Source organism: Diplotaxodon limnothrissa, unplaced genomic scaffold, assembly GCF_057381915.1.
Source record: "Diplotaxodon limnothrissa isolate DT_005_m unplaced genomic scaffold, D_limnothrissa_male_GT1.1 unmapped_scaffold_1, whole genome shotgun sequence".
Lineage (NCBI taxonomy): Eukaryota > Metazoa > Chordata > Actinopteri > Cichliformes > Cichlidae > Diplotaxodon > Diplotaxodon limnothrissa.
In genome coordinates, this window is record NW_028188555.1 from 1,046,976 (window position 1) to 1,068,012 (window position 21,037).

General features: G+C 44.9%; 1 protein-coding gene across 1 annotated transcript in view; it reads right to left on the bottom strand.

Annotated features, from left to right (window-relative positions):
• The window catches only part of LOC146606974 (protein NLRC3-like), a 32,375-nt gene extending 19,105 nt beyond the window's left edge, over positions 1-13,270 (bottom strand). The window contains exons 1-2 of the mRNA XM_085349131.1: positions 12,997-13,270; positions 11,107-12,895 (exon numbers count right to left, since the gene is read on the bottom strand). Coding sequence (XP_085205257.1) covers positions 11,107-12,895; positions 12,997-13,270 — 2,063 coding nt within the window. The remainder of the gene's footprint in view (positions 1-11,106; positions 12,896-12,996) is intronic.
• Between the last annotated feature and the right edge of the window lie 7,767 nt (positions 13,271-21,037).

Here is a 21,037-nt window from a genome sequence, read left to right on the forward strand (position 1 = left end):
TAATAGCAAGGACAACAACCTGTAAAGTCATATTAACAATGAAACACAGTTGGCATGATGACCATGCCCAGCATGTATAAAATGAATATAAAGCAAATAATTCACACGAAAATATTTTAATAAAATAAATAAGGTATATTAAGGCTGTGTCACTGTTCAGCCAAGGACAGTGTGTGAAAAGGTAACTGTCTCCACCCTGGGAAAAGGATGATTCTGCAGGTCATCTGAAGCCCTTGATGGATACAAAATAAAATATAAATAATATATTATAATAGAACTGCCTGGTCCGCCATGCAACAGAGAGAACAAATGTGACCGCTGATTGGATGAATTCAAAATTATCTGTTTGCTGAATAAGATGATCCTAACTATCAAATTGGCTCAGTAGTACTATAGTGGTACACACTGCTAAAATATTATAATATGCTATTGCTGCCATATAAGACAAAGAGGATAATATTAACAATGACAATATTAATATGAAGAGGCACCTTAATCTGTTATGATGTGTGGTGAATAACTGTTAAACAGTAGTCTGCATCAAGCTTAAGGTTTGCTGAAACTCAGTGTAATGACATGTGAGATGAAGACAATACGGAGAATAACTAAACTAATGAAGTGCATAGAGGCACTTGACCAGCTTGAAACCTATCATCCTAGAATGACACATTGCTGAGATATAGAGCACACCTACAATAACAACCAATAAGCAAAACCCTGTAGACAACAGCTAAAACTACAGGATTGAGAACCTGAATTAAATATGTAGACACTGCTAAGCTGATGAGCATGTTCCACATTTTCTTTTCTTTTTATTTACTTGTTTCTTTTAGAGCAGAAGCTGCTGTAACACACCCAAAGAAAGACTCTAGGTCTGACCAACCGTCTCAGTCGTGGGCAAAAAGATGTCAGTCAATAAAATTCTAAAAGATAATTTATTGACAAAAAATATATCAAGAGACAAAACGACACACTTAATATAAAATTCATAGCGCAGAACCAATCCATCCCAATCATATCTGATTTCATCACATTACATACCTGCACAGACAGACAAAACAAAACAGCAGTGGTTGTAGTGTGGGCTATAAGTAGACCAGTGTATCAGTGCAATCAAGTACACCTGCCTCTAATTAGTCCAACCTCATTCCAGCCATTGGCTCACCAAAAATGTGACACACACAAAACCACTCCCAACCCAGTGCAACTTCACACAATAATATGGAGCTGAATTAACACAGGCACATTAGTCTACCATGTTACAAGCTGCATGCTATTACAAGCCAACATATGCAGACTTCTGCCTTGTTCGGGTGGCAGCATTTTTCTTTTTCTTTTGTGTCCTGACACGTTTATGTTTTTTGGTTTTGTTTGATTATTTTGTTGGTTTTGGAAACGAATTTAAACAAACTTGTGACAATACTTGAGAATCACAGTGACACATAGTGATTAGGCATATGATTGAAAAATGCCTAGGTTTAGAGCTGTGAGCTATGAGCTGTGAGCAATGCAAAGTTAAATATATATATTTGTATAAATGGGAAACAACCCTAACTTGAAAGTTTGAAATGTGTGAGATCCATGAATTGTTTGAAGAACTAGAAATTATCTAAAACTGCCTTAAGTGAAAATGTAGAGTTGCATCTATTCTCCCAAACAAAAAAACAAAAAACAAAAAATGGGAGAAGCATTCTGTAACTTAAAAATAAGGCTGACTGTTGACAACAGACTAAAACACTAATTCGCAGGTGGCTATCAGGAACAGAGAGGCGAGCAAAGTCACAAACACCAAGGCCGCAGACAGCCACGCAGAAACAGCAGATAACATAGAGACAACGCCTGCTAGAACCATGGAGAGGAAGGTCACTTCCCACGAGATTGTAGGAGTAGAGGACAAATTAGTTGTAAAGTCAGCTTCAGGCCACACAACTGTACAACAATTAACTGCCCTTTTAGAACTAGTACACACAGCAAGTGGCCGCAGGTGCTTTATTAAATGCATATATGACCCGTCGTGTCCAGTAAATTTGCTAGGTAGAGACGCTCTGACAAAACTTAAGATAGCAGTCATGCCATTCTTTTCTGGTATTACACCTGAGTGCCAGAAACCGACCGAGTATCACAACATTCTGAGATTTAAACAAACTCCAGGCCCAGATCCACCTTATGATCAGCAAGTGTGGAAGCTAGGAGAACAGCATTTGACTTTACAGCACAGGCCGAAATTGTGTAGGTTACGCAGTAACCACAGATAGTAAAATAATGGAAGCAAAACCATAATGTTAAAATACCAACAAACTTGTGGCGTTAGTGTTGATATTCTGTGAGTTACTTAAAGAGATCACACAGGTACAGGACATATTTTATGTTTAAGTTTATGCATGTTTGTGGTGAGATGTGCATGTAGTGGGCTGTTATGTTGTAAACTGTGTGGATGTGTTTGGGAACAGAAAGATTATTTTACTGCATAAAACGGCGCTGATCAGCTGTTTCTGCCGCTGATACACTCGGCCGGTGAACCACCTGACTCACACAGGCTCTCCTCCTCCACAGTCCTCGTTTATGAAGAGCTTTACAAACACAACATCACAGCTAACAGCTGGATTCTCCCGTTTCAGTGCCAAACAGCCACTTCCTGCTACAGACAGTAAAGTGGACAGTTCGGCGCTAAACATGTTTTTAAAACTTTAAGCTCTTATTTGTTAAAGCCAGCTTCACAGACAGATCTGTGTCAGTGTTTTAGAGCAGGGCTCAGTGGTGTAAACCAGCCTTTATATGTGTTTCATCTCCATTTTTACATTAAACTGAACCAAAACACTGAAACCTTCACCTGATATGTCTGTGCAGGTTCTCATCATACAGTCATGGTAATCTAAGGAGCCTGGAAAGAAAAGTGACTTCTTTAAGTTTCTTGAAGACGTTTCATCTCTCGAAACCTCTGCTGATAATCACCCACACCCTTTTTCACAGCTTGGCTCATGTGATGAGCCACATGATCAATAGTTGGTCAGCGACCCTCTTAAGGGACACTCCCACTAGGATTAAAATCTGGGACTCTCCACTTTTTGGTTTTAGAAGTGAAGAAGCTGAATGTTCGAATTAAACATCTTCAAGACACTTAAAGCAGTGCACTCGCTTTTCTTTCTAAGCGGCCTTTCTTAGATCACCTGATATAACCTGAGTAAATTATGTCGAGTGTCAGCGGGGTTTGAAAACTCTGCAGCATGACCCGGGTGTTGCTGGTGGCATCATGAGCTTAGACCCCTCAGTCAGCTCGGTCTGAAGTCATCGCAGCACTAACAGGCACAAATAGGCTCTAACGCAGGGGTGCTCACACTTTTTCTGCATGTGAGCTACTTATAAAATGACCAAGTCAAAATGATCTACCCACTACAAAAATCCAAAACATATACTTATTTATAAATATATTGAGGATTCTTTATATCTACAATGTATATACATGCATAACCGCAATATCCAATATTTCACAACACAATTAACTATGTAAATTTTTTGTCATTACCTGAGTTTACTCTGATGACTTGCACTGAATTGAATCAGCCAGGGATGCATAGTCCGGACAGTAGCTGCTGACGGCCAGGTTTAAGAGAAAAAACCGAGAGCTAAAAATTGGAGTTAACTCGCTGACTAGCTTGTCAGTTTTACTACACTTCGCGCCGCTGTTTGCGCATGCGCAGCGACCTAAGCGTCAGAAAAAAATCTGATGTCATCTGACTGGCTTCCCTGTATCAATCAAGTGACGGGATGGATGATAGGCTGGCATCTATTTTTTTAATGCCATGCGATCTACCAATACTACCTTTGCGATCGACTGGTCGATCGCGATCGACGTATTGAGCACCCCTGCTCTAACGTGACAAACTGACCCGACATTTAAAGAGTGCCCACTACAGTCTCAGCTAAAACATATGTGCAACGCCAAGGACTGTACACTGGACTCTATTTCAGTGCAAAAGAATAAAACGAAGTAAATCCATCCAATCTCCTCTGCCTGTCCTTATCATCAATAAAAACAATTAAGAAAACAGAAAATCATAGAAACAGTAATCTTTGTTATTGCATCATCACACATCAGTTCCCAGTAACTAGTCAGAATGAGACGTTGTTTTCATCTTTCTCACACTCATCTCACTCCCCGGTCACAACAGGTGGTGACTTTAACAGGTGTTACAACCTGGCTCAAAGCTGCAAAAGAGGGCGGAGACTGAAAACAGAGACTGGTTTCATTTTGAAGTACTTAATAACCTCGGCTAAAGATGACACCAGACAGCGTGACAGGGTCTGACAACGAGTGGTGGCGTCGTCCTAGCCGACCTCGGCAGTTATTCACACGCCATGACCAAAAACTCCTGCAGTGTGACAGCAGATAGAGGAGGAGTCACAGAGGAGCGTAACAGCTGTGACAGATGCAACAGGAGGACGAGCTCCAACAGTAAACACACTGTGAAGACAGGAAAGCAGTCACGAGTGATGTTGGTCCTGTTTTTATCTCCACTAAAACCTCTCTAACGTCACATGTAACAGAACACAGACACGTCTGATTATCAGGGACCACGACCCACATCTTTGCCTCACTATGTTTATAAGAAGAGACTGAAAATAATGATTCTCCCAACACATCACCAACACTTTTATGGCAAACAGATAATAGTGAGTGACAAGAGGTGAACTGTTTCATATGCAGTTATCAGGGTAAATACATTTAAACCAAAGACACTGGAAGAGTAAAGGAAAGGAACTGAAGGTGACAATTCAAGAAGCTCAACAGAAGTCAAATGTAACATGATCAAGATTCCCTGTTAAAATATACTATGTTAATAATAGTGTATAGTACAATAGTATACTATACACTGTTATTAGTATAGTAGTATACTTGTCCCGCCTTCACTGTTGTGATTGGTGAGGGGGTAGGGACAGGCTTAGGGCGTCGGGGGGTTCCCCGGAGGCATCTTCCTTGGGGGGCTCAACCCGGGGTAGCGGTCATGTCCGGTTAGGGGCTCTGTTGGCTCTCCGGTGACTGTTTCCTCGCGGCTGCGTGCAGCGGGGCTAGGGGAGGGTCTGTGCTGACGGACGTGGGTTACTGACCTGGTAGCCTGGCTGCCCCTGGGTGGGTCCGGGATGGGCGTGAGGTTCTGGGGGCGCTCCGTCTCTGGGCTGGGACCCGGACCGGGCCTCGGGGGCTTGGGTCCTGGTTGGTGTGTTGCCGGGGTTGTGGGCGGGTGGGTGCATGGGGGCCCAGCCCTGGAGCAGGGTGCCGCCGGTGCGTCGAGCCACCTGGGGGGCTCTTCAACTGGTGGGGGAGATTGTCACATCTTGCAGGAGCTTTCCTCTCCTCAGGAGCTGCCTCTGCAGGAGGGGGAGATACAGGAGAGGTGGAGGAAGATCTCAGCCTGGGTGTTTATTGTCTTATGTAGTCTGGAAGATGAGTGGATGGTGGGGTGGGTGTAGTTTTCTCTGTGGTGGGGTTGGGTGGACTGTCCCGGGCTCTGTGGGGCCGGGCGGCGCTGCTGCACTGGGCCCGGTCTGGATGGGCCTGGGCCCCCTTTCCCTGGCGGGTCGCGGAGTATGGGGGTGCCTACTGGGGTCAGCGGGGGAGCTGGCCCCAGGGAGGGGTCACTTGCCCCTCCCTTCCTTCCCTCCCCATCTCCAGCTGCCTCCCTCTTCCCGCTCCACCACAACCACCCACACATGCAGGGCCTTGGAGTAGGGGTATGTCACCAGGGTGCAGAGGAGGCTACCCCCCCCCTCTGTCCCCTTCTGGCTGCCTCTGCCTCAATTTTATCCCACAACTTAGACATTCACATTACTCACACTCTCATTACACATACATATAGGATCTTGGGGGTGGGCACGATACACGGAGTCCAAAGTACCATCAGGGTGTACACTCCACCCCTGGCATCGTTGCCCACCTCTCAATTTTAAATACACGTAGACATTGAGGGCTAGCAGGAGGGACCATGCGCTTACCTGCTGCTCTCTGGCAGGTAGCTCCAAGCCCTCCTGGGTTTTAAATGCACCTTAGAACACACATGCATCAACATTACAATGAACGGGTGGAGGGAGGTTCGGAGTCTTCTCTCACCCCCGTTCTCTGCGACCTGCTGGAGCAGGGGGGCTAGGAGGAGGAGTTGGCCGTCCGACTGCGGTCTGGAGTGTGGAGCCTTCCTGCTGCTGCGGAGTCGGGGCGGTCTGCCTCCCCCCACCGCAGGGAAAAGGGAAACACCACCTGGGTCTGGGTGCAGTTCCCCCCTCCAGGGGCGGGGGCACCTAGACCCGGTTTGTAGAGTACGCTTGGGGAGTGTGATCGTGTGTACAACGTCTCTTTATGTCTGTCTCCACGTTGGTTGAGTGTGGAGTAAGTGCATATGAGAGCATGAGGGTGGGAATGGATGTTTGTATCTGTGTGTGCCTGTATGTCTGTGTCTATATGTCAGGTTGGGTGTCAGGCGCCACCTCTCTGGGGACATCTCAGGCCCTCCAAGGTTTGGAGGCCTATCTCCCCCTACCACCACTTCCCCTGCCAGTGGCGGACCCCCTCAGACATCGGTGCGTTGGTGGTTCTTTGTGTCCGGGGATGGGCGTCCAGGTACACACCGGCTCACTCCTTGGCGGCCGCTTATCGGGGCCTGGAGCCTGGGGCTCGCTCGGGCCACTTCAGAGGTGGGGTGCCCCCGGCCTCTCGGCCTGGGGCTCGGTCACTCAGGCGCAGCTGGCTGCCGGCGGAGCTCACGGGCGCGTCACTGCAACTCCCCCTGGCTTCTGCTCCGCGGCTGCTGAGTGAGCCCTCATCTGGGACTCCTCAGCTCTTTCTGGGACAGTGGCGCGGCTGCCCCTCTGTTGGTCTTCCTTGGTCTCTTGTGTTCTGGGGGCCTCTGGATGTCTGGAGTTTTGATCTCCTCCACACCTGCTTCACGCCCTGGAGGACGGGGCTGTGGCCCCCCCACACCCTCTAGCAGATTATTACATGAAGGAACCTTTTAAAAAAACAAAAAACAAGCGCGTCCATGCTCACAGGTGTACACACGGGTGATCACACCCACAAACTACACCCTTTTTGGCTCCTACCTCAAAGCACACTGTGTTCTGTTGATCTTATGTGCTGCACAATAATGTTTAATATTTAGTATTTACTGTCATATTCCCATATATCATTGTGATGTTGTTTATTCTATTACTCTTGTTCTCTTCTGCTTGCTTTCTTTTTTCTTTCTCAGCAGGTGACCCAGGTGATTGATATATGCATTTTTTTTCTCTGCCCGTTCTGTTGGTTTTTGTCTTTTGCCCTTCTCCCCCGTCCTTCTTCTCAGCTGTTTCTCTTTCCCTCTTTTTTTCTCCCCTTCTTTCCCCCAGTCAAGTCTGTCCCGTATTCAGTAAGTGAAAATAAAATAAACAATAAAAGGTGAATCAAATGGACCATTACGGCAAGGCTGGGATGGTCAGTTTGGTAAAGTAAATCCGTTGGGCATCTTTCTTTGCCTTTAGACAACAATTCTGATGAAAAAGAACCAAACGGGACAGGCCAAAAAAAAAAGTATAGTAGTATACTTGTCACACAGTGGAAATTTGTGTTTTTATGTTTTATCAATCTGTGTATTGGTACATAGTGTTGATTTTATTTGCATGATTTTATTGTGATATTTATATTGCATGGTTTTATCCTCATACTTATATTATGTGTGTTAATGTTGTTGTACCATATTCCTTTAATCCACTGAGGACTAAACAGATGGGGGCGTTCCCCAAGGTGGCCTATCAGCTGCCAGATTGACCTGTTAAAGGGGATGGTGAGCGCAGAGACAAGAGGAGCGACGCACGAAAGGTGAGCAGGAGAAAAAGGAACGCGTGTAAGCCCGCACGTGTGTTGAAGGAACTGCTGCCTGACTGTGGGGCGCCGCGAGTCGTTCGGCGATCCAGTCCCAACTGCAGGAACAGCAACAGTGGGTGGCGATGGCCCTCAATTCACAACAGGGCAGGGATGCCCCTCTGCCTGCATCTGACGGTGCTACGAGGGAGGCCGTGTGCAGGTGTGGAGTGGGGCGAGACTGTGCGGCGACGCGCTGTCAGGAGACAGGTCTGCGACAGGAGCCCCCTCCTTGTTCTTCTGGCTGGCGTGGTTTCCATCCCGGAAGAGAAATTCCTCTCCTGTTTCAGATAAGGCACATTCGCCCGCGTGTGGCTGTACTGTGGGATTATGGGACTGTGGGAGGGTAATTTTAGCATATGGAAAACATTTTTTTAGCTTTGTTTTAATAGTGTATAGTTATTTCTGCCGGCAGGGTTTTTAGCGCATTGAGAACACTCTTTTTATTGTATACGGGGGATTTTAACTTGTATTTGTGATTCTGGCTGTGTTTTTTATGGAAATAAATGGTGTGTGTTCAAAGCCAGCTTAGTTTCTGTGCCCTGAGCGCTGACCCGCTTGCTCCCCTTCCTCTTGTATGTGAACGGACTTGGAGGTGAAGATTTAGGTCCACCAGTCTTAGCGGCTACATAATTTTGGCGTTTGTCGACAGGATACAAGTTTGGGAGCAGTGTTCAGTACCTGGGGTACAGATATAGATGATAGAATGCTAAGTGTTTAAATCAGCTACCCTTGTTGAGGGTTGTGAGCAAGGGGTGTACAGAAAAGACGTTTTATTGCCACGTGAGTATTCATGAGTAGTGTTCATCCACAAGGGATATCAGAGGAGCTGAGCTGAGAGGAGTCAGTGTTCTGATAATCCCATACATTAGCTATGCTATGTGGTCACGAAATGGAAGAACAGCAGGTTACCTGGATGTGGCAATTGGACTGTATAACTCACCTATGCTGTAACTTTTCTAGGATGCATTCAAAGGAACTCGTTGGTAGCAGATTATTGCTGATGTTTCATGTGTTATGTGTAAAGAAGGGACTACCAGAGACACAGTAGCCAGCAAGGCCAAGTGTTGTTCAGCCACCCTCCTGGACAGAACACCTGAATGTTGTGACAGGGACTGTCACAGTTAAAATATGGGGGGATGTCACACAGTGGAAATTTGTATTTATCTTGTATATTGTTTTTATTCAGATTTTTAGTGTTTATTTATGAGTGACGTTTTATTTGCATTGTTTTATTCTGTTTCTATTGCATGGGCTTTAGTGTTTTATGTGACACAGTTTTTAATCCACTGTGGACTGGCTACACATGGGACAAATTAGCTGATAGGGACCACCTGCTGAGGCATGGGTGTGTCAGCTGTGTAAAGACCTTTTAAAAGCAGGCTAGCTGAGCACTGAAGGAGAGAAGCCCAAGACTGGAAGGCTAATGCTAGATGGCCAGCGTGACACGGCGACCCAGTCCTGACCTCATGGAACGGCAACAGTAGGAGACAACGCGTGTGATTGGCAGCAGGTTTACTATCTGTTATTTTACAGGACACTGATGCAAGGGGAGCTGTGGCGGTGGTCGCATGATGGATTCGGGTGCAGAACGCAAGCTGGGCTGGGATATGATGGGCCAGTGGAAGGACAAGATGGGAGGCTCTTGCTTGTCTGCCGAAGACGGGGCTGGCGTGGACTCTGCTCTAAAGCCGGAATTCCTGGCCTGCTGATGGACCCATAATGAACATGTGGCATAATTATAGCAGGGGTTTGTTAGTGAATATAGAAAATGGTAGTTTTACGGGTTCTAGGATTGTTTTATTTAGTTTTACTAAATTGACAACCTTGTATCACGTACATTTTAAGGGTGTTTTTATTTGTGCTCCCTGGCCCAGTAATAAACTGTTCCTGATCAGACCTGCTTCATCTCTGTGCCCTCGGTGTCTGACTCGCTTGTATTTTAAAGAAGCTTTCTTTTTAGAGGACATTCTGGCGCGACTGCTTTAGTGTCCCCATGTGTTACATACTATGCTAATAATAGTGTACAGTATAATCCTAAATCTGCAAATGTTGAAAACTTCTATACAATCTCAATATTATGGAGGATCAGAAGAGTCAAAACACATCAAAATACATTTCATGCTTCATTAATAAATTGTGCAATAAAACATGAGTACATTTATTTCATTTTAAAAAAAACATTTTTGAATTCCAATTTTTAAAATGATTTTAAAATCTTTTAAAAAATAAAATCAAAGATTTACTTTGTACATTTAAAATGGTGATTCCACTCCTCATTTGAAAATCCATTTCTTCACTGCATTTCCCTTTCCTGTTAGCTCAGGATTACCATATTAGGTATTAGCTGACCTCTGACCTTATATTCCACTTGTGTGGTGTCAGAGTCTCGTCTCTGTTTTCACAGAGGATGTGGTTCTGTTGGCTTCATCAGGTGATGGCCTCCAGCTCACAGTGGAGCTGTTCTCAGCAGAGTGTGAAGCCGTGTGAATGAGGATCAGCATCATGGTCCTCAGCTGGGAAAGGGTGGAGTGCCCACTCTGGGTCAGAGACAAGTTCCTGCCCCAGGTGGAGGAGTCTGAGTATCTCAGGGTCGTGTAAAGAAGGGGGAGGGGAGCAGGAATCAACAGACAGACTGTTGCTGCGGTAACAGTGAGGTGGACGCTGTACTGGTCTGTCGTGGTGAAGAGAGAGAGCTGAGCGTGACAGCGAAGCTCTAAATTTACCGGTCGATCTACGTCCCTGCCCTCACCTATGGTCACGAGCTGTGGGCAGTGACTGGAAGAACCAGATCGTGGTTACCAGTGGGGCAAATACATTTTCTCTGAAGGGTAGCTGGTGTCTCCCTTGGAGACGGGGTGAGGAGAATCCCCTTCACAAAAACTAATCAAGTGAACAAGACTCTCCAGGAGGGAAACATTTAAATATCCAAGTCCACCATAAAGAGAAAACTGCATGAAGGGAAACACAGATGGTGCATTACAATTCATTGCATGTGTTTTACATGAAGAATGGAGGATATACCGTCCACTTTCACTCTGTCTTTAGCAGCAAGTGGCTCTTTGTTGTTTGGCTAGCTGCACTGAAACAGGAGAATCCAGCTGTTAGCCGTAATGTTGGTGTTTGTAAAGCACTTTATAACCAAGGACTGTGTTTTTAATTTAAACATTAAACTATTAACCGACACTGATCAATGATGTAATGATCACATCTGGACTCACCGAGCCTTTCTGCAGTTCCTCACAGCTGGAATCAGTCTCAGTCGTCCCTCCTTTGATGCTTTGTACTTCTGCAGGTCAAACTCATCCAGAACCTCCTCTGACATCTGCAGCATGAAGGCCAGAGCTGAGCAGTGGATCATAGAGAGGTCCTTTGACCTTTTCTTTGACTTCAGGAACTCTTGGATCTCCTGATGTACTGAGAGGTCGTTCATCTCCATCAGACAGTGGAAGATGTTGATGCTTCTGTCAGGAGAGGATTTAAACTTCTTGTTATTCTTCAGGTTCTTGATGACTCTCTGGATGGTTTCTGGACTGTTCTCTGTCTGACCCAGCAGACCTCCTAAGAGTCTCTGGTTGGACTCCAGACAGAGGCCATGAAGGAAGCGGACAAACAGGTCCAGGTGGCCATTTTTACTCTGGAGGGATTTCTCCATGGCTCGTTTAAGGAAATCATCCAGAGAGGACTCTCTGTATTTTTTTCCCAGGAAGTCCTTCAGCACCTCTGACTTCCTGTTGGTGAAACAGTGGAACATGTAGACTGCAGCCAGAAACTCCTGGATGCTCAGATGAACAAAGCAGTAGACTGGTTTCTGGAAGATCACACACTCTCTTTTGAAGATCTCTGTACAAACTCCTGAGTACACCGAGGCCTCTGTCACATCCAGACCACACTGCTCCAGGTCTTCTTGGTAGAACATGATGTTTCCTTTCTCCAGATGTTCAAACGCCAGCCTCCCCAGTTTCAGAAGAACTTCCCTGTCAGCCTCCGTCAGCTCCTGTGGACTCGTCCCATGTCCCTCGTGGTACTTGTTCTTCTTCCTCTTTGTCTGAACCAGCAGGAAGTGTGAGTACATGTCAGTCAGGGTCTTGGGCAGCTCTCCTCTCTGCTCTGTAGTCAACATGTGCTCCAGAACTGTAGCAGTGATCCAGCAGAAGACTGGGATTCTACACATGATGTGGAGGCTCCTGGATGTCTTCATGTGGGAGATGATTCTGCTGGACAGCTCTTCATCACTGAATCTCCTCCTGAAGTACTCCTCCTTCTGGGCGTCAGTGAAGCCTCGTACTTCTGTTAGCCTGTCAACACATGTAGGAGGGATCTGATTGGCCGCTGCAGGTCGGGAAGTTATCCAGACGAGAGCCGAGGGAAGCAGATTCCCCTGGATGAGGTTTGTCAGCAGCTGGCTGACTGATGACTTCTGTGTGACATCAGACAGCAGCTTCCTGTTGGTGAAATCCAATGAAAGTCTGCTTTCATCCAGGCCGTCAAAGATGAACAAAAGCTGAGAGACAGCCAGCTTCTCTGCTGTGACCTTCTGTAGTGTTGGATGGAAAACATGGAGCAGCTCCAGAAGACTGTACTGCTCCTCTCTGATCAGGTTCAGCTCCCTGAATGAAAGCAGAACCACCACACTGACATGTTGGTTCTCCAAGCCCTCTGCCCAGTCCAGAGTGAACTTCTGCACTGAGAAGGTTTTTCCAACACCAGCCACGCCGTTGGTCAGAACCACTCTGATGGGTCTCTGTTGGTCAGGTAAGGCTTTAAAGATGTCCTGGCACCTGATTGGAGTGTCATGGAGGGCGTCCATCTTGGAAGCTGTCTCCAGCTGCCTCACCTCATGTTGGCTATGAACCTCTTCACTCTGTCCCTCTGTGATGTAGAGCTCAGTGTAGATCCTGTTGAGGAGGGTTCTACTTCCTGTTTCATCACTTCCTTCAGTCACACGTTCACATCTCCTCCTCAGACTGATCTTATGTTCATCTAAAACCTCCTGCAGACCAACATCTGCTGAAAGAAAGAAAAACAGAAAGAAAACTCTTCAATGTCTGAACAACAAGAAGTCCAGTTTTCAGAAATGAGTCCATCAGCAGACAGATGTTCAGTCTTACTTTGTACACAGCTGCTCTGACTGGCTGTCTGCAGTCCAGCTCTGCTTCTGGATCTTTCTCCACACTGGGGACAGGACCAGTCTCCTGATGAAGCAGACTGGTCCCAGTATGAGGAGATGCACTGTCTGCAGAACCAGTGTCCACAGCTGGTAGAGACTGGATCCTTCAGGACGTCCTGACACAAAGCACAGCAGGACAGCTGCTCCTCCTCACAGACACCACTCCTCTTCCTCTTCTTCCCTCTGTGAACACATTTCTTTATCACTAAAATCATTGACTGTCAGTGACAAACATCCAGATTTGATGACACTGTGCAGAAGCTCTGATGGTCACAGAGAAAAGTCAAAGTGGAGAAACTTGTGTTTGAGTTCAGAATCCAAGTTTCCTTTGCTGTTCCTGCCTGTCTTATTAAACACAGAGTGATCAGCCTACAAACTCCACAGTAAAAGCCTTCATCACAGAGCTGATTATGTCCTTCACTGGATGTACTGGAAGTTTGGGATCCATCACTTTCAACTGACCTTTGACCTCCTCTAAAAACTGTTGTGGAGCAGCGGTGTCACATTCAGAGCTTTCAGCTTTATTTTGAAAGAGTTCAGTCATCAGGAAGTGAACTTCTGGGTTCTGATTTCCTTTCTATTCTTTTACAGAAGTGAAGAAGAAGAACTAAAAGCTTTGAAATGATCTGAGTGATATTTTTGAACATTGCCACCAAATTGAGTTCAGCCTCCAGCAGTAACTTTGTTTCATGATGCCTCCCTGATGATGTGATGTTTGATTACAAACCTGTTTATGTGTTAGACATTAATCACATGAACACAGGCAGAAAAAAGAAGCCAATGAAACAAATGACAGAAACGTGTTCATTCACTGCCATGATCCATATTTGATATGTACAGATGTTTGTAAAGAACACGTGTGCAGCGCTTTGTTCTGAGTATCTGCTGTCAGCACACAGTGCAGCAATAACTACAACCACACGTTTCTGTAGATCCTGAACATCAGCCTGGAGGAATCTGACCTCAGGTCTGCACACAGACGAGCTTCACCTCTGGGATGATGCTGGCTTCAGCTCCTTCTACAATCAGGCAGAAGCTTCTGCACCATCAGGACACAAACAGAGAGGAGCTTCTATCCTCAGACCATCCAAGTCCTAAATCAGAACATGCTCCCCTCATAGCATCACCATCAGGGTTTAAACAGGACCTTACATCATGTTCTTGTCTCACTGTCATATTTCAGATCATACCTGATTCATTATGACGTCACACGCTGCTACACTGATCCTGCTGCTTCATTACTGCTGATATTACTCTGCTCACTCTGTTCAGTTACTCTGTTTACATCACTTTGCTCATTTGCTTTGTTCTGCTTGCACTGCTCTGTCAGTACATGCTGTGCTAATGTGGCACAAAGCACTTTAACATTACATCTGCACAATGTTTCATTATTTCATTTAATGATTGTTTCTAATGTTTTGTCCAGTCACAGGAGCAGCTCAGCACATTTCACTGTGTTGTACGTGTATGACGATGCCTGTGACAAATAAACAGCCTCGGACTCTTCAATCTTCTGCATTTCTTTGGAGATCAGCTCAGTGGCCTGTTGAGACCATCTTTCTATTTCTGATGACTCAGTTCAGATTATTATCCTGATACTTTCTTTTAAAATGTGATGAAATCATTTATCTGATGTTCTGACACAAATACACCAAAACAATCCCAAACAGCACAAACCACCACGTTACACACAGTGTAATAAAAATACAGGCAACTACAAATAAAAACACTTTAAAAATATAAACTAAAATTACAAAGTGGTCACAGAATTTCAAACACCCGTAAATGAGTCAGCAGCTCTCTTACATGGTCAGCTGAGCTCCATGATTGAAGAACATTGTTGCTGCAGGTTCATGACTGAAATATGGAGGACCTATTTCTTTGGACCGGTCACTCCTCACAGACACACAGCTGGATGCTGGAGACTGTGACCTCTGACCTCTGCAAACACAAACACATCACATGAATTACAGATTAATCTCTGTTTAAAATCTTTTAAGCAGCTGCAAACACACAAACTGGATGATGTGATGGTTTCTGTCAGTAATAGTTGTCTCAGATTAGAGTACAGACGGCTGCAGAGACGTTCACAGCAACAGAGAAGAAATCATTACCTTGGATTGCATTACTACTACGATTGATACTAGCATTATCGTACCCGGACCACCATTAGGAATCATTTATGATGTCACTGGTAGAACACATTTATAGAAACAACCTTTGAACTGAGTCAGCAGCTCTCTTACATGGTCAGCTGAGCTCCATGATTGAAGAACATTGTTGCTGCAGGTTCATCACTGAAATATGGAGGATCTTTTTCTTTGGACCAATCACTCCTCACAGACACACAGCTGGATGCTGGAGACTGTGACCTCTGACCTCTGCAAACACAACCACATTGCATTCATTTCACATCAATTAGTACACCACAAAAGGCATGCAAGAAACACAGTATGAAGGCAAACTTCTGGCTTCAATAACATTCAACAGGTCAGGTGGAAACTTTTCTCAGATTTGATTCATGTTTTTATAGAACGATCCAGCTAAAAAAAATATACCATTAGGTCAGGGGTCAGCAACCTTCAGGACCCAAAGAGCCATTTGGAGCCAGTTTCCACGCAAAAGAAAACACTGGGAGCCACAAATACTTTTTGACATCTAGAATGAAGATAACACTGTATATACTGTTTTTTACCTTTATGCTTTGTGTGAACAACTAAGGTGTGTTGCTTATGAAATCCATGAAGTGCTACAGAGAAAATTACATGTTATTTATGTAATGAACACATTTGAACTCTTAAAGAAATATAACCAAAGGAAAGACACCCAGCTGAACTAAAATGATGTAGCAAACAAAAGCTGCTGTGAGCCGCCACCCTTATATCTCCTTTGGGCTTTTGGAGCCTTGACCTGACTTTTAAAAAATAATTGGAAAAAAAGCTCTATGCTGCTGAAAGATGAAAAATAAATATTTGCAAAATTCTGCCTAAATATGTATTTTACCTGGTTAATGTGTGTGGCGGGGCGTGGTCTGCAGCGGCGAGGCGGACGCACCTGAGCGGCACCCGCAATCACGCCTCGCCGCCTTAACGTCTGTGCTGTTGTGTTGGTGTGTCGGGCTGTGAGCTGCAAAGCTACAGCCGGCTGTGTGCGTACAGCAACCGTGTGTGAAAAGTGGTCAATAAAGAGAAGCTGAAAAGCGTGTTCATGCAAACATCGTCGGGTCTGCCGTGATATGTTTACAACGGGACTTCTGCTGCTGAACCTCTGCGCACAGCGTCTGCAGGTCGGGGCTGTACGAAGTCACTTTCATCTTTACAGGACTGTAAGCTGTCGTCTGTGAGGCGTGAGCGGTAGGGATGGGTATTGATAAGATTTTCACGATTTCGATTCCATTTTCGATTCTGTTTAACGATTCGATTCTTTATCGATTCTTTTTAAAAAAGGAGAACACTAAGGTCGATTAGCTTAGAACTTTGTTTTATATCTTCTCTTTGAAGAAGATAGAAATTTAGGAGTAACATGGCCTTACAAACACAGCAGTGAGATCTTAAGAGATACAGCCTACGGCTCTTCAATGTGGTGTCACAGGGACCCCGGGGAAAAAAATTGTAAATGTAAAATAATAAAATAAATATTCTTCTGTAGCAATAACAAAGTATTACATAAATTATTCTGTAGCAATTACACAAGAATATCCAGTAATGTCCCTGCCTACAATTAAACACATTCACTTACCGAAAATCGGGGGCATCTGCTGTGGCAAATGGGTGCAAGCCTTTGACCACAAACTTAGTCACTGCTCTGTAACATTAGTCTATCCTGGCTTGAAAGGAGACGCTACCGGTAGACTGCAGCGAGAACTGCCAGCGAGCGCCAGCCAGACTCTGTCTCTCTCATCATGGTCACCTAAACGCGCAGTAATGGCAGATAAGGCAGATCGCGCTAACATAATATGCACTGTTAGCTGATTATTTACCTGCCGCATTAACGGGAGAGGACGTGCAAACGTTACCGCTGCTGCTGGGTTGAGATTCACGAGTCCGGAGCGGAATTAAAAACACGACATTCATTTAAGGTCATCGTGTGTTTTGTGAGCAAATGCTTTTGCATATTCGTAGTGTTTCCTCCCTTAAATGAAGTATCTACTTTGCAAGTATTGCAAGTTGCCCTGTTGTCATCCGTTCTTGTAAAGTATAACCAATCTTTTTAGCGTTTGAGCCGCCATGTTTCCTGCCAGGTAAATGACGCTCCGCAACGTGGTGACGTCATTCAGGGTGACTGGAATCGATAAGGGAATCGTTTGCAAAAATGGCAAACGATTCCAAGGAATTGAAACAGTGGGAACCGGTTCTCAACAAGAACCGGTTTTCGATACCCATCCCTAGTGAGCGGTGTTTGTTTTTAACATAGTTCACGGTGGAGAACAGCTGCTGACATAATGTGGATCCGAAGATCCATAATTGGCCTTCCTGGGGCTGAAAGTCTCGATAAATGCACGGCGTTTCGGCGGGTACACCGGCTTCCACGAGTGTGACGCTTATTTGAACGATGAAAAAATAATAAAATATAATTTTCTTTTTATATTTCAATATCACAATAATCTTCCAATTTAGAACTACAAGTTAAAAAAGAACATAAATAAAATACACTTCAGCTAAATACTTCTAATTTAGTTTCCCAAACCACGAGGAGCCGCACTGTAAGGACTAAAGAGCCGCAGGTTGCCGACCCCTGCATTAGTGTTAGTCAATGTTGCAACTGAACTGAAAAACAAAAGATTTTGGTCCAAAGAAACAAAGTCACTATTAATACAACACAACCCCCCCAAAAAGAGCCATGTAGACCCCGGGCTCTATGGGTCTTGTGCTCGGAGCTTGTTCCTGTGCTGCCATGATTAGTGCCTCTGTGCTGTCTTTCAGTCCAGCTTTGTTCAGCCACTGGTAGGATTTCTGGATGTCAGCCACTTCCTCTGCCTGCTGGTGGTGCAAACTGTGTTGTTCTGAGTTTCATTGGACGTCTTTGTCCAAAGCACCAGACAAAGGGCAAAGTAGATGCATTTGCATCAGCAGGAAAATACACCCCAAACTAGCATCATCATTATACAACTTTAACAACTGCCACTAAATGATACTTCATACACAGACCAGTGTTAGGTTAAGTTATGATGTCACTGGTAGAACATTTATAGAAACAACCTTTGAACTCTGAGTCAGCAGCTCTCTTACATGGTCAGCTGAGCTCCATGATTGAAGAACATTGTTGCTGCAGGTTCATTACTGAAATATGGAGGATCTTTTTCTTTGGACCTGTCACTCCTCACAGACACACAGCTGGATACTGGAGACTGTGACCTCTGACCTCTGCAAACACAAACATCAATAACTGATCAGTTCTCTCTGACAGCCATATGATCAGCTGATCACTCTGTGATATTGTGTCTGCCTCATAACGCTGACAGGTCAGCCAATCATCAGCGGTTTTTTCTGTCTCTGAATGAACTCAGTTTGTTCTCAGCTCTTCTCTCTGATTCTGCTGCACTGACTTCACTTAAACTTACAGAGTTCAGATCTTAGCAAGAAAACAAGTCAATAAAAATCAAACTCAGATCAAACAGTTTGAACCAATCACAGATCAATGATTCTGTCATGGTTATGTTGAAATGACTAATAAAGTTAGTAGTGTTCTTACATTATTGCTGCAGGTCCATGACTGTAAGGTGGAGGTGTTTGTGTAACTCCGTCACTCCTCACAGACACACAGCTGGATGCTGCAGATGCTGCTCCGTCCTCTTCCTCCATCTTCTTGATGTCAGGGTGGAGTTAGTCTGAGAGGTAAACACACACACTCAGAGGTGCTGTTGTACTGGAAGCATCACACTGACGGCTTTCTAATGTTGGAGCTTTGGCCCTAAAGTCCAAACCAGTTATTTTAGAGGCTCAAAGTCTTTAAAAAACACCAAAACCATCACATTATTTAATAAGTACATGATCAGGTGGATGAAGGAACTCAGTGTGTTTGGGATCATCATCATGGTGAGGAGCCCACATGTTACGGCTCCTTTGGAGAGAAGCTGAGGATCACTGCAGGAAGTGAGCTCATGAAACCAAACTGCTGTTTGTGAGCAGGATGACTCTGTTATTGGACCTGCTCTGTGTTCTACATGTGATCAATACTTCAAATATCTGTAAACATCTCATCTTATATTTGTTGCACTTGGTCACATCTGTCTTTAAAAATAGATTTTTAATGTCACTGAGAGTTCTTTTCTACCTTTATTGATTTATTTTGGAATAAATTAAATATAAAGGTGCCAAAAACTGCCTGCAGCTTCTGCTCTGTGACAGGAAACTACTGTCAGGCTCAAAATGACTTCAGATTATTCATCACAGAGTGTTTATAGATCACAGGACACGTTACAGTTTTACAGCCTCACGGACATAAAACTCTTAAAGTTTGTTTCTGAAGGGATTTTCAGATCAGACCTGATGTTTCTGCCTACAGCCTGTTTACCGATATAATCAATATCAGCTATCAGAGCAACAGAAACCTCGGTGATCAGGACGCCGGGACTGAGAACAGGAAGTGGCTCAAACGTCGCACTTTCATAAAGTGAACTCCACTCACAGAGTTTCTGTCGCCATTTTAGTTTTAAAACCCGTCGTGATAAGGGCGGGTCTTACTGTGAACCGGCACGCTCATTGGCTAATAACTTGAGATTGACAAGCCGTTATCCAATGAGCGCGCGGCTTCTCCCAACATAAAGTAGTTTCCTTTGAAAAACCAAAGTCTGATTATTTTTGCCTCCACTGACGGAGCCTGTTGTTCCCGCCACAGAGACACAGTAATGTCAGAGCGGTGTTAACACTCACCTGCCTCAGCACAGCTCTCACTCTCCTCCTGCTCTCTCAGCTAAACTCACTTCCTCTCTACTTACAGGAAACCAGCGCTCAGAGGAGCCGACCGGCCTCACGTTTCACCCACAGACACGAACAGCGTGGAATTATTTTATGTCATAAGAAGAAACATATTCATGTTAACACTCACCTGCCTCAGCTCCACCTTCCTCCTCCTGCTGCTCTGAACGGAGGATCAACACTTTCACTTTCACTGCTCCTCCCTAAACACAGAGGATGCTGGGACTTGTAGTTTTTACCTTGTGTGATATTTATGGCTGTGACACTAAATCACAGCATGTAAACTTCCTGCAAACATGTCACAGGCGATAAAAGTTTCACATTAAAGGTGAAGTTATTTTTCTGTCTCATGTTCAATAAACAGTGAGCTGGGAAAACTGAAGAACAGACTTCAGACGTTCCCTGCAGAGTTTCTGCTGCTCGGTCGTCTGCATGTTGCTGAGACTGAGCTGATGATGAAGCTGTGATGGGTTTATGGCACGTTTGGTTCTGGAGAAGAGTTTTACTGCCGGTGCAGGTGAAATGATCAGAGGTTACAGCCTCTGGTTAAAGTGGAGGCAGCGATCAGGACAGCTGAGCAGCAGAGGTCTCGAGGGTCCTAAAGTGTAAAAGCATCAGAATCAGAATCAGAAAGGGTTTTATTGCCAAATGTTGAGCAGGTTTACAACATTAGGAAATTGCTGCGGTGCTTCAGTGCAAACATACTGTCATAAATTACGCTTAAATAGACACGAAAATAAAAATAAGAATAAGAATTAAAAGTGCTAAGTAGATAGATATATACATGATATATACATGAGTGCAGGTGGTGATCAGTGCCAAACATGGAATGATGCAGTGACACAGCATAGGGTCATGTGTTAGTGGTGGGAACAGTCATACGGTTATTGTTCATGTGTCCGACAGCAGAGGGGAAGAAACTGTTCTTATGGCGAGAGGTTCTGGTGCGAATGGACCGGAGCCTCCTGCCTGAGGGGAGCAGGTCAAACAGACTGTGTCCAGGGTGAGAAGGGTCAGCTGAGATCCGAGCTGCACGCCCCAGTGTCCTGGAGGTGTACAGGTCCT